This window comes from Leopardus geoffroyi, chromosome B2 (genome assembly GCF_018350155.1).
Source record: "Leopardus geoffroyi isolate Oge1 chromosome B2, O.geoffroyi_Oge1_pat1.0, whole genome shotgun sequence".
Classification (NCBI taxonomy): Eukaryota; Metazoa; Chordata; class Mammalia; order Carnivora; family Felidae; genus Leopardus; species Leopardus geoffroyi.
This window is the reverse complement of record NC_059332.1, coordinates 65,438,252-65,456,455: the sequence shown is the minus strand read 5'-3', so window position 1 is coordinate 65,456,455 and position 18,204 is coordinate 65,438,252. Positions and strand designations below refer to the sequence as shown.

The window sequence follows — 18,204 nt, the reverse complement described above, 5'->3', positions numbered from 1 at the left end:
TACTCCCCTTCACACATTTTGCCCATCCCTGCCTACTTACTTATTCTTAAAGTCGCTTTTGTCTTTAGTATTATGACACTGTTCCCTTGAAAGAAAAACTATGTGTAATAATAATAAAATTGCAATTATTATTAAGTAGTAACTAAAAATATCATTCAAAAGATTATTATAAATCACAAAACTTTTTCCCTAAAATTTCATATACTTAGGAGTAAGAAAGACTGATGACTCCTTAAATGCTGACTCAATTTGAAATACTGTGACAAATTAAGAGAACACAATATTTACGGGGTTTAAAGAAGAAAATTAGTCATTAAGTTGAAAGTTGGACTGCTTTGAAAGTCGTTGAGGTTAAAACAATGGCAAAATCCAACCCATTTTAAAACTTCAAGGGAACAAAGTTTTTTTATATCCTTCAATTACTTAGATCTTATAAACTATACTCCTTGGGATCTTTCTCTGGCTCATGCTTCAATTCCTCATACGGTGTTTCAACCCTGTGCTTCACTCACCTTGTCATAAGTAAATCTAGATCTACATATCTGATTAATATTTCCTGTGCAGAAATTGGTCTTTATATGCAAAGAACCAAAAGCTGATGTTTCTGGTATGTTTGGTGATGATACCAAGCACACTTTATTATAAAAACGCTGCTTTCAAGCAATGGTATCCTATCATCTATAAGCTTTGTATAATTATGATCTTAAATGGAGAGTCTAATTTAATTCGTTTAAAATAGGATAATTTTGGTCATACATAGTGTTGATGTCTACTAAAAATTTCTATTAAATGAAAATCTAAAAGACATTTAATATTTTAGCATACAATATTTGTATATATTTTAATGTATAATTACACTTTTTCACATCCTGAATAGTTTCTAACAGTTTTCTTATCACAAATGTCATTATCACCCATTAAAATATAATATTTTTGCTTAAAGACTTATGAGAAATAAATTCTAAAATCTAAATATGTAGTTTTAAACTTATTTGTTCTTCTTTGCATGTAATTACTAAATTTTAAAGATATTATTGAATTTTTAAGTGCTGTAATTTGTATTTATAAGTCATATTTCCCTATTATTAATGGACTAAGCAACACTCACCAAAACCTCCTCCTAAAATATTCAGAATCTAGTATTTCATTAATATAAAACATTTTCCTTGAGTATCTTTCTAATAGGTGATTAAAGAGATTGATTTCCAAGTAGCATAGCTACAAAATGATAAACTCATGGTATTTGCTTAAAGACCTGATACAAAATCATTTTGGTTCCAATGTTCAATATAACTATAAAAGAACAAATGCACTATTATCATTAATTTAGATCCAGGGAATATATCAGTGTACTGAAATGGCTCAAGTTCATAAACAGCTAAAATTCAATAATGTGTTATAATTTTGAGTATTATTTTTTGTTAAAACTTTAAAAACAAAATTTTATCCCATCTCTTGTGAAAAAGTAATTAATAAATAAGCACACAACTTTCATTGCACAAATGAAAGTCAGCTAAATGACTCCTGAACCTTCTGTAAAGAGAACCAGCTTTTCCTAACACAGGTTATTACCATTAGAGTATATAACAATGTATAAGTATGCACCTCTATGATTTAAAATTTTGTATCTTGTGATATTTAATGTCAAAGCACAGTGGATTCCAATAAGACGAATCAAAGTCATTTGAACAAAAATGCTTTCTACATCATATAGATGTATAACTGTGTATGAGTATATTAACATTGTAAAAGGAAAACCATAACTCTGATTTACAAAATAAATATCTAACAATTCACATGATAATTACACTTGACCAGGTGGAATGTGTATCTAATGTGTAGGTAGCAAAAGAAAGGTTATATACATCAAAGCTGTTATGTATTAGAAAATTTGGAATTCTTTTCTATTTCCATAAGAAACATACAGCATATTTTTAACCTCATTATAATGATGGTGTTAAAAGATGGCACTCAAACTGATTCAAAGATTGACTCACAGTAACTGCACAATTCCAAATACATATCCTTAACTATGTTACCTGTCATCTCAAAGAAAATTATTCTTCCTATATAGTACAGATTGTTGTTACCCAAAGAAATTATAAAATTCACAGACCAAAAATTGGTAGAATCATCCTTCCCAGAGATTTCCTATATCTCTTAAAAAATTTTCCTCTTTTATTTTTGTTTATTCTCTATAGTAGGATGTGTGTTGGGACTAAGTAAAATTAAATAAATCCTAATATACTTTATTATAGCACAGCACATAGACAAATTAAAATACTGGGCAAAAAATATATTTGTTGAATGTATGCAGTGCACACACAAAAACCACTCAAGTTCTAAGAATGAGTTTTTAATTTAAGACAAAGTAGGGTATTTTTCATACTGAGTACCATGGTCAACACACATAAGTTAATAAATATTGCTTTGGTTATAATGTGATAAAAATGTTATACATTTGAAATCACTTAAATATTTTACAAGGGCATTCTTTTCATAGATAGGAATTAAAATCCAAAGCCTAAGAACTGAGATAAAAATCTTAACTTCTGATTAATATAATGAAAATACCATTTTGAAATAATTTCTTCTTATTTTAGAAACCTATTTCAGATAGTCCCATGCCTACAAAAGGCAAGTGTGTCTGCTCCCACTTCTAAATTAAAAATAATAGTGCAACGAACTTTGAAATAAATAAGCAATAATTTGCTATACAGCAAAATCCTACAAAGCCTAATTTCACTTAAGTTAAATTAGCAGTCATGGATAAGAAACAAATATTATTTAATAGGTCTTAGAATCCAGGCATTAAAATAAAATGGGAAGATACACTTGCTAAATTCAATCATTAATCATATAATCAGTGAAATATTAAAGTCTAAAAATAAGTATGAATACCATGTGTAAGCAAAATCAGTAAATTATCATTCACTACAGAATTACTAACAGTCTAAGTTCCTAGGATAGTAAAAACATTGTTCCTCAAATACTTTTCGGTGATTTTATTCAAAATATACACTAATATACACTACACAATCTGACAGCAAATACTGTACAATTAAGGAACAGAGATTTGTGTCCCTTGAGCAATAAGGCTTGAGGCAGGGCCAGAGGCATTCCCAAACCACTGGTCTTCACAAGAACCTCTTCAAAAATTCTAAGTAACAATAATTCCAATTTCTGGTTTTGGTCCAGGACACACACACACACACAAGGTGCCATTTGCTAGAAGACTTACATTATTCCAGTCTGTACAGATTCACTAGAGTGGCTGTTCTCTAAATGCTTGTTAGAAATTTCACTTTCAAAATTCCCCTTTGTTAACAATGAGCTCTGCTTCTATCAGAACCAACAATACCATTCTCTCTCGGGTGTATAAATTTTATGGTTCAAGGAAATGCAAGTTTTCTTTGTTAATTTGTTATTATTTGTTAAGTTAATGAGGTGCCAAAGATGCTTGTATTCAGAAACATTTATACTCAATAGAGCCTCCAGAGATGAACTACATCCAGTGAAAGGTAAGATATTTGTGTAAGGGCCCATGGTGCCATCTTTGTTTAATACTTTTAGGGCACGGGAATATAGGCTTAGTACCTGATCTAGAATTTCACTAACATATTTGGTGGAGCTGATACTTCTCTGGTTATTATGCGTATTTTTTTGTGAATTTGAGAACTAATGGAACATCAACCGTATTGCCACACAATTCTACAAAGCAATAATGTGGAACTCAGAATGAACACTCTGGTTGAGCTCTGAGCTCAGTCATTCAGATAATCCCTCAACTTCAGAGGTAACTCCTATAGCATTCCATTGTTCTTTCAAGGGTAGCCTGAGGTGAAGCACATGAAATTGCTTTACAATCTATAAAGCACCACAGAAATGCAAGTTGTTTATTAGAATGTAAAAATAGACACTAAAAAGTATTTCCAACAATAATACTGATAAGCCCTTCTGTCAATTCTAATGCCAGGTAAAAATTAAGAAACTGCCCCCATGGTTTACTTATTGAAAACTTAATCAGAGGGGCGCCTGGGTGGTTCAGTCGGTTAAATGTCCCACTTCAGCTCAGGTCACGATCTCGCGGTCCGTGAGTTCGAGCCCCGCGTCGGGCACTGGGCTGATGGCTCAGAGCCTGGAGCCTGCTTCCGATTCTGTGTCTCCCTCTCTCTCTGCCCCTCCCCCGTTCATGCTCTGTCTCTCTCTGTCTCAAAAATAAATAAATGTTAAAAAAAAAAAATTATAAAAAAAAAGAAAACTTAATCAGAGAACCTCACTCTATTTTCATTCCTCTATTAACAGCATTATATCTTATCTGAAACTAATAATTTACGTTGTTTCTTATCAAACATAAAAACCAGCTATTGTGCAAAAAGAGCATGTACTCGATGTTACAGACCGATGACTCTATTCCTTACTCTGCCACATTCCTGATAATATCCCTTCATCTCTACAGACCTTGTCCTTCTCTATAAAATGGAGACAATGCCACTTTCTTGCAAAAGTTTCATGGGGATTAAATGAGATATGTCAACTCTGCTTATTACAAAGGACTTTAGAAATGATTTTATTATGTAACTACACAACTGAAATTAGGAATATGAAATCATGGTGTTAGAGATCACATTTATAATTAATTAGCTATCATAACTAAAATATATATAAAATCAGTAATATTTGCAAAATATACTTTGAAATAGGCTTAGAAAAACGTTAAAGTCATTTTGTTTACAGAAATGATTAATCGGCCTGGTGCAAATGGATGCTCAAGTGTTTAGAATGTGTGAATATTTCTTTAATCCCAATTGCTAGAGGATGAGGAAAAGAGCCATCATATACAGAAAAAGTAACATAAAACTTCCTGTTTAATTTCCATAAAGCCAAGGGAAGCCTAAGGTATTAAGAAAATGGTTGTTTTTATAGTATAGTCAGGTGATCTATATATTAAGTATACAGATTAATCTCTAACTAAAAATATTTGGACTGTGAAGTAATTAATATGATCAGAATGTACAATGTATCCTTAATGTAAAAATAAATATTTCATCATTTCTTCGTCTGATCATATTTTTATGTGGGAGAATAAAATATACATGTATCAGCAAAATATTTGTGACTGAATTGTTCTGTATCATGAAACAAGTAGGCTATTATATCCCTTTTTACATTTTTCTTGATGACTCAAGATACCCTTGAAAATGTCTTCTTAAAACCAGCTTACTTTATACTTTAAAAATTATTTAGTACAAGCATCCTAACTTCCTAAGATTCTTTTTTCAGTTTATATTCTTCCTAGCCAAATCATCTAGAAAATAAATGTAAGTTTAAATATGCATTAGGGTCACCCTGGATGATGGGGTTTTGGAAAAGCACAGAAAATTTTGTATTACTTTAAGTAGACTAAAGGATATTGAGAAATAAAAAGCTATTTGAGATAGTTAATATTGCTCATGAGCTTAATTTTTCCTAGTTTTGAAAGTATATACACTTAGATTTTTGAGACTACATGAAGCTTCAGGGTTCGGAAACACTTCCAAAACACCATGATGCTCAATGACATCCTTATTCTTTATCTCTGCACTGACCTGATGTTGCAGGACTCAGAAGTCAATAAATTAAAATTCCTGAGAGTTATGAACAACAAGATAAAACCACACACACATACTCACACACACACACCTTTGTGCCTTAGAATAATGTTTATGGTCTTCAGGAAATGCAGATAGACTGTATTTATTATCTGTATTAAATGACAGTAACAATGTATCTAAAGAAAAGTCTAAGGTCATTGATTGAGGTTAAGGCAAAAAGATGCCTACATATAATAGTTTAGAGAGGAATAAATTTCATGTGTAAATATGGTTTGAAGCCTAACGACTGAGAAATATCTTTCGTAGAACCTAAGTATATAATAGTAAAGTACCCTGGATAGCAAAGCACAAAATTAACAATCTTAGGGAAACTATTTTCTTTCTTCCAACACAATGATTCTTCATAAATAATAATTTTGGAAGTGCTGCACACAAGAGGGAAATATTTTACTGCAACTTTCCAACTGACCAGGCTTCCACATTGACACTGAGTATTCCATTCACGTGGGAGAACAGGTTGTCACGTGCAAAGCCTCGGAATAACCAGCCAGGAAACCCTGTGGAAAAAATCGGGGTTTATATGTTTTCATTGTTTGGGGACTGGATGTTAACCACAGGTTTAAGAAATTGTAGTGCTGGGCAAGTTCACAGCAGAGACATTACAAGAAAGCACTCTAGATGTAAATATATTTGATAAAGGAAAATGTTAGTTTTTATCCAGACCTCACACCCAGGCAACACTAATAAAACAATATTAGTTTGCAATAATAATTCTGGAATGTCAACTTCTATCTGCCCCTACATCCCAAAGACATGGAAATAAAAAAATATGGAGACACATTATCATGATTTGAGTGATATAAATAACAATAATAATAGCCAAATGATGATAAAGGTGAATTCTAAGGGTACAGAGAACAAAATGGAAGCACTTATGGGGGACTGATATTGCTTATCATTTAAAAATATGTAATAAGCTATAAAATAGTAGAAAATAAATATACTCTTAGCAAACATTTTTGGTAATATAAACATGTTTTAAACCCAGAGCACTATCAAAGAAAGTTACTGTAAAAATTAGGGTTTTTCCCTTTCTTTTTTTTTTTATTTGCTTGTTTTTATGTTGGCTACTCAAACAATTTATAGATATATTAAAAGACTTTTCTTTTTAAGTTGGATATTCCTTTGTTGGCAGTGGGAAATCATTGGACATAGAAATTTGGAGAACATTTTATGCCTCAACAGTATTCTAGAGAAAAATGTTAAGTATCCATATTCATAAACCTTCAAATTATAGCCACAGGAAAGCAGCGCAAGGTCACTGTCTAAATCTCTGCCACAGTGCAAAAGTGGTCAAGCTATATAAAGCTTTCAACCATACTCCAATTCCGTATGATGGAAGATAAATCAGGCAAGAAAAAGCACAGAAGGAAGGAGCAATATTCACAATGGACTTAGATCACGTCTACACTTATTTTTATAAAGCAAACTAAGTTAAAATTGGTCAAAGATTAACCTACTGACTCAAGAAAGGACTTCTCTTCCAGAGTTTCTAAATATTAAAGGGTTGGATAAACGAGTCTAAAATTTTGTTTCCAAAATAGCTTCATTTTAGATAACATTTTCATAACAGAAGTTGTTACTTTAAAAAGACTTAAAGGGCCCAACATAGTTTCTTGGCTGGGTCACAGATGCTCTCCTGAGAAGAACGGGGTGGCCTTCTATTCAGGAATGCAAGGCAATCCCATGTCCCATGCGCCTGGCTGTTTCAATCCACAATTTCCACAATTACCCAGCTGCACTGAACTACTCCCAAGTGCACTTCAGAAGGAATATATTTAGGAATACAATGTTTCTCCAGTGTTTTTGAAATCTTTTAGCTTAAAGCAATAGTATCTACAGAGGTTTTGTGAGGGATATGCAGTAAAACAACTTAGATATTCTACAATCTAACTCTGAATTACTCCAGAACATCACACAACCATGCACCTGGAATACACTACATTTCTATACATTCCCTTTCCCCTCACTGCCTCCGCAATTCCTTCCATACATTGTCCCTGAACATACGACTATAGAGATCATGGTGATGATGTGACTCACAAGGATCATGCTCTGATGATGATTATCTTTTCTGTGAAACTACACAAAAGAAACCTCTCTCTGGTGTCACTATCAGGAAAAATTAGTGTGCACTTAACTGGTTTATTTTTATGTAATGGAAGCTGAAGTTTTGTAACTGATGTTACTTTTCTCGAAGCATGTATGTTAGAATGTTTATGGTTAAATCTGCAGCCGAATTTTCTACCCTTATTTTTCCTCACCAATCTTTTCTACACATTTTTAACTTATTTCATGTGGCTCTATTTTTACATTTTGGTAGGTACCTTAAGTCACTTTTGGTATTAGGGTAGACTTTAAAGCAGGAATTGAAATAAAATTAAATGAATATGCACAAAACGTATTTTAATATATTTATTATAACTGTTTTCATTAAATACAGAATTTTCCACCCATTAATCTCAACATACCTTTGATTCAATGATAAACAATATAACTAAAATAAAACTGATGTACAGGTGTTAGTTTATCCATAGCTTGAACAGCAGAATTCAGGAAATAGGACATTATCTCAGCAATTACCGATTTGGAAATCTTGCAAAGAATGGAAAGCAAGTGAAAAAAAAAAAAAAAAAGGCTTCTCATCTAGCAAATAAATCAGTAAGTAAATAACATCACAAATCTGAGTTCCCAGACTTTATTCCTCCAAAAACCCACTAATTTTACAGTCACAATCCTAAGAGTTTCTGTTATTCAACTCCACAGGACCACTGAAGATGCATATTGTCCACAAGGAAAAGCACACTGACAGTAGTAAGAATTCACAAGGAAAGGGGCAGGGTAATCAAAAAAAGGGACAAGGGAAAAAAAATCAAACAAATTGATGAAGGGTATACATGCCCTCAATGCTGTGATACCTGAGTAGCACAATGAACATAGCTATACTAAGGGGCAACCTAACAACAATATCCATTATCTTAACGGACCAAAAAAAAAATTACTTTATGGCATATAAACCTTAAAGAAAACAGGATGAAATATCCTTTTCAGTTTTCCTGGTTTATTTAAAACAAAAAATGATAGATTAATATACAATGCTGATCAAAAAGATTTTAATTAAAATAATGTAAACAAATAACATCAATAACAACAAGCTGGTTGGCAAACGTTTTGCATATAGGAAAACTCAGCTATTGAGAATGAGTTTTCACCATTCCAAAATTAAATCATTACTCATAAAAGCAACAAAAACAGACATGTATTAACTATTTATCAAATACTGCTTTAGTTTTATGGTGTATTAAAGTAAGGTTTCAATACATAATAAATCTTAATTCTTATTTTCTCCCTTTGAATGTTCTATTTCTTGACATTTTGTGAATGAAGTACAAAAAATGGGAAATACCGAGTTAATTGTTCTTTGTAAGACTTCCTACACACAGAGTGGTTTAAACGTCTTCTAAATATTCTTAATCAAAATTAATGCTTTTTTAAGTAAGAGCAAAGCCAACAAAACTTGTCTAGGGGATGATAGTGTAACTGAATTAAACTGAATTTACAACTATTTGGTGAAAAAAACTGAAATTGAATACCACTATCTGCACTGATATTTAAAATTTTCAGTGACGTTAAATCTGAAAATTTACATTATTCTTTGAACTCTTTTATGAAAAAGATTAAATTGTTACTTCAACACTGTTAATTAAGAATAATGATTTTTCTGGGGCGCCTGGGTGGCGCAGTCGGTTAAGCGTCCGACTTCAGCCAGGTCACAATCTCGCGGTCCGTGAGTTCGAGCCCCGCGTCGGGCTCTGGGCTGATGGCTCAGAGCCTGGAGCCTGTTTCCGATTCTGTGTCTCCCTCTCTCTCTGCCCCTCCCCCGTTCATGCTCTGTCTCTCTCTGTCCCAAAAATAAATAAACGTTGAAAAAAAAAATTAAAAAAAAAAAAAAAGAATAATGATTTTTCATATGTATAGAATTTCTGATACAAATTTTATAAATCTGTAACAAATATTTCCTAAGTAAGACATAGTGATATCATTCACAAAGATAGTAAATATTGTTGGGGCGCCTGGATGACTCAGTTGGTTAAGTGTCCAGCTCTTGAGTTTGGCTCAGGTCATGATCTCACAGTTCAAAAGTTTGAGCCTGCATAGGGCTCTGTGCTTGGGATTCTCTCTCTTCCTCTCTCTGCCTCTCCCTGCTTGCACTCTATATCAAAAATTAACATTTTTTAAAAAGATAGTAAATATCTTTAAATATTTTATCCTAATAAATATGAGTACATTTAAGATTGATCAAATAATTCCAATGATTTTACCAACTCAAGATCATTATACTGCATCTGATTTCCATATATATCAACCCAAATTTCAGAGTGTCTTACTGATCACAGCAAAAATGAGCCGAAGAAACGGATGAAACCCATGAGAAATATCAAATTATTAGTGTGATTATAATATCTCCAATATTAAGAAAACAAATTATAGTTTATCCTAATCTTTCCCACAATATAAAGGCATATTTATTTTATATATACTTTAACTCAAATTAAACACTCATCTCCATTTGAAAAAAGGAAAGAGCCAGTCAATTGGCATCCCCTAAACTCAACCTCACTTTCTATATGGTAAGACTGTAAGTAGCGTTTAGTTTTAGGTATAAAATTCTTATTATTGATGTTTGATATATATTTTATTGATGTTTATAGATATTTCAATAGATTTAGAAAACTGTTGCAACTGTATTCTAATGACTAAAAATTCATTTTTCAAATGAGAAACTATATTACACCAGCCTGGCTATTTGCATTTTTTACTGTTGAAAAGGATAAAAACAATGAAAAGACGACATCTTGCTAGACTTTATAATTTCATGTATTACTAAGAATTTTTATAGTTCCATTTGTTTTCCAAAGTGATACACTAATAGTTTTGATGACAAAAAATTACACACATGCACACACACACTCCAGATCTTTGGGCCTACTATAATCTTTGTTCAGTGTAATTATCATGCATCATATTTTAGGTCAAACATCTAGATGTGCACTTAGTTCACAGGCATGAAAACTGTACCCATTTAAATTTAGCTTTATAAACCAGCCTAGGCAAACGTGGAGAGTAAAGATGGTATGTCCAAGACTCTGTACAGCAAACTCAAAAGGGACAGCTTCAAGCTAAAACTCCACAGACAGATATCCTTCTCTTCATTATAAACCATAGGTTTCTTACCAACACTCTAAAAGTCTCTCAGATTAAATAGATATTTTGGAGGCTCTTATTCTGTGCTCATTTTTTCCATTACCTTCTTGTCTTCAATGAATAGCTCTGATTACAATAAAATTTCATAGACTAAAAGAAGCCTTACATAGAGATCTCAATAACTAAATGCTTGATCTAGAACAAGACTAGCCTCTGAAGTCAGGGAATGACAACATATTTGTCAAGGAAGCCTAATGTCAGAAAAAAATCTAGTCTCGGTTAAGCTATTCTGAACAGAAACAACCCTAGCTAAGCCCTTCAGGTACAGATGAAATAATGTGCGTCCCTATAAAGTACAGTCCCCTATTCATCTGAATACGAAAGCACTCTATGTTGTATCTGAATTGTCTGTCATTTCTAGTCTCTTTACTCATATCAGTGTATCTAATCATTTATATACCTTTTGGAAAGTCAGGATTGGGTGGATTTTTTCAGTATAATGTGAAATAACATGAAAATTTCAAATGATAATGAAGTGTTCTTAAGCAAGAACATTTTGAAGTGAGTTTTAGGTTTATTTACTAACCAATGAAGCAAAATGGCTTACCTTCATGTAGGGCAAAACTTTTTCTACCACAGGATGTGGTAGAAAGCATTTTGTTTTTATGATCTTTAAGGCAAACTTTATAACCTGAGTTATGTGAACCCTTTTATATGATCCACAATTAGTTTAGGGGATCCATATACTCTTTAAAATATAAATAAAATTTTCTGTGCAGTAAGTATATTTCTGTGAGAGTCCACTGCTTCCTTTATTTCTCTGACGGGCCAATGATCGCTCTCCAAATTACTAACAAATGGTTAAAGAGTCTGGATGAAGGGGTGACTCAGACTGGGGACACTTCTATATTGCCTTGGTGCTTTACCTTTAGTTCCCAGAATTATCTTCTCTTGCAGGTCCTCAGCCTCAGCAGTATGCTTTCATTAAGAACCCTATTTAAGCTAGACACTTAGGAAATCAAGAAACCATACTCAAAGAAAATGAAGTTTATGATTACATGCAGAGAGCAAAGAAATTCATCTCAGAAAGCACTTTTATGAGCTTTCAGGACATTAATGAATCATATATTTGAAAAGACTTTCATATCAATAGACAAAGGAAATACTATATACAGATGTGTTAATATAATATCTCTTTCCTGATGAGTGTCTTAAACAACTTTGAAGACATTGACTAAAAAAGAAAATATAGAAAAAAACTTTGTGTAATCTAAATAAACTATTAGAAAACATAATCTCGGAATTAAAGTGAAACTTCAAAGTGGATAAAATAATCGTTCCAATTTGGACTTGCTTAGAAGTTAAGAATAAGCTTCAAGGGCTAAGCATTCTTTAAAGATGGTAAAACAAACAAACATTGCAAGGCTAACAGTTTCTTGTTACCACATAATAGTTCAAAAGCTATTAATAAGTCTAAAATATCTGACAGATATTATACTATTGAAAATATGTTTGTTAGAGCCCACAACTGTTACAATCAATATCCCCCCTTTACTGAAGTCAGCTTTGCGATTTGTTCAATATTTACAGTTTGTCAGAATAAGAAATTTATCCTCCTGGTCTTTAAAACCCACAGCTCACACAAAACCTTCCTTGAAACTAGGAAGGTTTGGGGCACCTGGGTGGCGCAGTCGGTTAAGCGCCGACTTCAGCCAGGTCACGATCTCGCGGTCCGTGGGTTCGAGCCCCGCGTCGGGCTCTGAGCTGATGGCTCACAGCCTGGAGCCTGTTTCTGATTCTGTGTCTCCCTCTCTCTCTGCCCCTCCCCCGTTCATGCTCTGTCTCTCTCTGTCCCAAAAATAAATATAAATGTTGAAAAAAAAAAAAAAAAAAAAGAAACTAGGAAGGTTTACAGAAACTAGGCATTTAAATTTTTCGGTTGTGTTTCTGCAATGAATTGACCAACTCATTATATGACAATTACCTTCTTAAAGACAAAAGATGGCCTACTTGAAGCTGGCTATCCAAAATCTAAACCCATTTCACTAGCCTCCCATTTATTGGTGTGAAGCTGAATAGAGTAATAATCTTTTTGATTATTAATATTACTATAGATAATTAGTAATTCTTCACTGGTTTCTATATTTTTATAATTGAACATGCCACTTTCTAATCTTCATGGCCTTAGAAAATTGAGAAGAAGAAATATTTATTTCATTTATTTTTGACTCTCCTCCCAGTCACCTTGTTACCTCCTAATTGGATCTGGCTTTCCCTGGAGGCCACCTCAGTGGGAAGATGGCATCTTGAAGGGGCCTGCTGTGCTCAGTCTGTATCAGTGTCAACATCAAGGCCTCTCTGTCTCTGGGGCTGCTTTGATTTGCCCTCTGTTAAGACATGCTCTCAGAGGCCACAGGTCACAGAGTGACTGCAGGCACAGGAAGGAGTAGGGACCCCAGAAACCAACCCTCCCCCTAACATGCTCCCACCATGTCCCATCCCCTCATTGCTACATGGTTGCTGTTGTGATTGAAGTTTGTATATTAAAGGGTTTTTATAATATGTTTTTGATTGATCTAAAAATAAAAAGCATTTCATCTAGGGAAAAAATTGTCTAAAAGGCATAAAAATTGCCTGCTTTGGACATTTCTCTAGGTCTCAGTCTCATTATTGGGTCTCAGGCACATGTAATTAAACTTTATTTTTTGTTTTATGTTTTCTCCTGTTAATCTGTCTCATGTCACTTTAATTATTGGATAAGCTAGAAGAATTATGAATGGTAAAGAAATTTTTTTTCTCCACAACACTCCAAAATTACCCGGAATATATACTTGCTGTTCACAGAGATTAATTTTGTCTTTGTTTTCCAAATGACTTCCATCACTTCTCTAACATAATATTCCTAAGGGCCATTCACAGACAATGCTTCAAAATGAAAGTATCTCCTTCTCCTGAAGAGCTTTTTAACCATGGGTTAATAACGAAGAGTATCACAAAGTTTGAAGAGAACTGAGTGGGCAACCTTCCGTATGATAATCACTTCACTAATGAAGTTATTGCCCTCATACATATATTTGTAGAAACTATAAGCTCAAATAAACTGGTTCCCCAAAGCTAGATAGAGAAATCAATCACATTATTTTCCTCTCATCTCTCAGATGCAAATGCATGGGAGCATGAACCATCACTGCTTCAGTCTTCCTCTCAAATTAGTGGATGTCTGCCATTAAGAAGACACAGTAAGTATGACCATGAACGTGAAATTCATGATCTTTATCAAGCAGCAACAACAGCCACTCTGCAAGTACATGCCTCAGTTTACAATAAAATCCTCTATCCTCTAGAAAGAACAGGTTTAATTTGTCATGAATGTTAACTAGAATTTGATAGACAGCAATATGATTCATACTTTTGCAAGCAGAAGGTGCCTGGTTGCTTCTTTTCCATTTGCCTCTGATCTCTTGGATTTTAAGCTTGTCCTCAGCACAAAGTGGACCTCCTGAAAGTCATCTGCTGGGAAGAGCATGCAGGCGCTTTCCTTAGCTGCTCTCAGCAGTACTTACTGTACCTGAGAGGGAGCAGAGGAGTAGCCAGGAGAGCTCGTGTCCCTGGCAGGCTTTCAGAGAGCCCCAGTGCCTCTGCATCCAGGACCTTATCCTGCTGCTGCATAACTCGAGATGCCTCTTTCCTCCCTCCACCACCACCCCCACCAAAGGACTACAGTCTGACAGCAAGTGCCCTCAGGACACTTCAAACCTGCCCAATGCCAATTTGGCAAAATAGTAACAATGAAGCCAACAGATTTACCAGTTTAATTTAAAAGGGTCATAATCTCCCTTCCGAAAAGCCTCAGCTGCTAAAACACTGAAAAGAAAAAAAAAAAAAAAGCTCTATTCCCTCCCTGTATTAAGAAAAATGTATACTTTTAAAAATTTAGTAACAATGTCTTTTTATACACAGAAATCATCATCAGACGATCCTGAGGACCTGAAAAACATTATGTTTTTCTCCCACCGATAACAGTAGTCTTTTTTCAAACTGGCAGAATGGAAACAAGGGCCAGGAGGAGTTAGTTAACTCTGTCGCCCCAAGGTCACACATCCAAATCTCTGACCCAAAAGACTGTATTTTCCTTTCCTTCTTTCTGTCTGGGCTTTCTTTCCCTTTATCTGGACAGTTCTCCTTTTAGTCCACAGCTTAATGTCACAGAAACACTGGAATTCCATGCTGTGCTCTAAAATTCAGGACTGTCGACCAAGAGAAACCAGGCCTTGGCAGCCTTTGTCTAAACACTTCAAAATAACAATCTATACAGAAACTGATATCTTTCTATTTTTAAGAAGATTAAGTTCTGAAGCTTTCTAATTTTAGTAAAATTAAGTAAACAGGAAAAACAACTGCCTTTAGGCAATCAGAAATGGAAAATATATACTTTCTGAATGAACTGTATATTATATACATATAAAGTTGAAAGTTATATATATATCAAGTTGAAAGCTAAATACTAAATTTAGATCATTTAATGTATACTTCAGATAGTCATTTAAAACATGAAACATGAAAATAACTTCATATAATGCAACTCGATGATCACCATTGTATTCTAAAATGATGATACATTTGTGTAATTGCCGTGTTAAAAGTAAACTATTCCTTATTCTATATTTATAAAATCTACATGAAGCATTTTAATATCTTACTCTTGGGATAATTAAACAATATATTCCATTAATTTTACATTTATGTATAAGATTAATATAGCTTAGTTTACCTGTTCCTGAGTGCAACGTATGAAGTAGTAGAAACTGCAGAAACCCAGCAAACATAACAGCAGCATAGGAGTGGTTAAATAAATGCTACTGGCATCAAATCACTAAATTCTAGCTAGCAAAGGCAGCAAATCCACAACACAATAAAAAATCCACAAAAAATGCAAAAGACATTTTAAATAAAATTCCCTATGGTCCTTGCATTCTAAATCAAAACCAAAAAAAGCCTGCAGTGTCCAACATTATACAACGGTGACACTAAACAAGGCCATAAGTGCTGCTGTCATCAAAACAGATCTCTGCAGTGTACAGATTCTCATTGATTACCGCATTAATCTATAGTGTTCTCTGCTATATGAAAGAGCTTTCCACTGTAGCAAACACCAAAGCTCTGGTAGGTCCATAATTAACCATTTCCTGAAACAATGCACAGAAGATGTTACCTTCCTGTAGGCAGAGACACGAAATGAAACAAAATGCTGTGGTCCCTTAAAACTAGCACAGGAGAAAAGACTCGGGCATATGCTTGAAGAGCTCCTCCTATTATCCCCCCAGTGACATTGCACTGAGATATTCATGGACTAAGATAACAAAGTCAAGCCTTGCTGGCTTGTGGACCACAGAAAACTCACCTGAAATGATCTGGTCCCATTATCAATCACTGGCAATGGTTCTGCCACGCTCTGTGTAACAGATCATTTCCCCTGCAGTTTCCCTGAGAGATCTTACTCAGTCCAATGACAACAACTGGCACCAGGAGGCATAAACCAGGAGTACAGGAGTGATTATTGAGAACACAGACAAAAGTGTTCCTGTATAGCCAGCCTAGAGCTAACAGTGGCTCAACTCCAGGGGGCAAAAGACAACTCCAAATAGGCTTTGTCAGTGGTGGGGGGGGGGGGCGCTCATATTATATTCAACGCTTTAAAAGATGTAGGTTTTTGATCCCTGTAGAGTCACAACTCATAGTCTTTTTCACAACTTACAGATATTTCTCACTGAGACAGAATCATTATCCTCTGTTAGGTCACTACACTCACTTTATCATCTGTAATATCATGTATTACAGAACTGAAAACTAGAGGTAGACTGCTTCTAGTTTGTTTTAAAAATTAAATGATCAAACGATAATAGGAGAAGAATTAAGAACCATCTTTCATTTATTTAAAGTAAACTCACTGTGTCAAATCAAAATATATATACTTGTCAAAAATAATTGATAAAAAAAAGTTAACACTGAACCATGGATCATCTCACTATCACCAAATCAACTGCCAAATGTCAGTCTCACACAAATCAGCAAATGCGAATGTTTTCTTCCCCTGAAGAGAACATGACTTTAGCCTCTATTTAGAATCTTTGGTTTTTCTTTATCTCAAACTTGCAACTGGCTTAAGTTAAAGACTGGCCAAATTGTTGCTGAGAAAAGAGGAAGGGAAATAAATATTATTTGAATGATTGTTACATGCCAAATATTGTGCTGTGTTAATTTTACTTACTACATGGAATTCTCGTAGGTATATGGCAAAATCAATATTACTTACCCTTTATTGCCGATGAAGCTCAGAAAAGCTAATTAACTTGCCCAAGGTCACATGGTTTTTAAGGAGGAAAGTTGGAATTTGGACTTGACTTTGTCTGACTTGAAAGTCCATGCAAAAGCTTTTCAATACAACATGGTATATATGAGCCACTGTAATTATTTTGACAGATTACCTCAAAGTTAAAAGTGCCAGTGACTTGATGTGGAAAATCACAGTGATGCAGGAGGGGCCTACAATCATCTACCTCTATTTTCTACATCTGGAGTCAGACAGATCTGCTGGCCCAGCAAGCACACTGAAGAGAACATATGGAAGGAGAGTCAAACTTTCAACAACCAATTTACCAATCTCCTCTAGGTATAAGTGGTACTATATAATTCTATTTCACTGAAATGTAAAAATCTATGATCTTACAGACCTATGTACGCTAAGTCAACTGAATTAAAATATTTTAATTCACTGCATGTGAATTTCTTTGTTATACTTTCTTTGAGGTATTTCTTTGTTGTATTTTCTCCTATTTCTTTTTTTTTCTGAGTTATTAACTGGTAAAAATGTACTTCAAATTATAAAGTTGTTTTGAATGCTACTGGTCTAATATTTTTCTCTTATTCCATGTCATGAATTGATACTAATTTGGTATAATTATCTTTGATTCCCTAAAGTGCCTCCATAAGAAGAAATTTATCAAATGGTAACAAATTGTATTTCTAACAAAAGATACTTGGAAAACCAAATAAGGTCTCTGAAATGATGTACATAGCTTTCATAATTACAGAGTTAAAATACAGAATCAATGTGAGAAGGGGCTGATGACTTTATTTTAAAATACCCTTCCACTTATTTCTGAGTACCACATACTTGGATATTCTATGATAGAAACAAGTGTCAGTCACTGAGGACACTGCCCACAAATAAGTAGAAAAAAATCCTTCCATTTTCATCTTGTCAATTCAGAAATTTATATTAACAATATCTACTTATTTAAAGCATTTCTGTCACTCTGTCCATTTTGAACCACCATATCCCACC

General features: G+C 33.9%; 1 protein-coding gene across 50 annotated transcripts in view; it reads right to left on the bottom strand.

Annotated features, from left to right (window-relative positions):
- RIMS1 (regulating synaptic membrane exocytosis 1) overlaps nt 1-18,204 on the bottom strand; it is a 489,665-nt gene that overhangs the window by 179,634 nt on the left and 291,827 nt on the right. For 7 of the 50 annotated variants that reach the window (XM_045498747.1, XM_045498737.1, XM_045498753.1 and 4 more), the window contains exon 1: nt 6,064-6,151. The exons of 39 other annotated variants lie outside the window; for them this stretch is intronic. In XM_045498747.1, coding sequence (XP_045354703.1) covers nt 6,064-6,094 — 31 coding nt within the window. In that variant the 5' untranslated portion in view covers nt 6,095-6,151. Of the gene's footprint in view, nt 1-6,063; nt 6,152-15,630; nt 15,808-18,204 lie in introns of those variants that run through there. 4 more of the 50 variants (XM_045498746.1, XM_045498752.1, XM_045498751.1 and 1 more) reach the window with 3 other exon arrangements.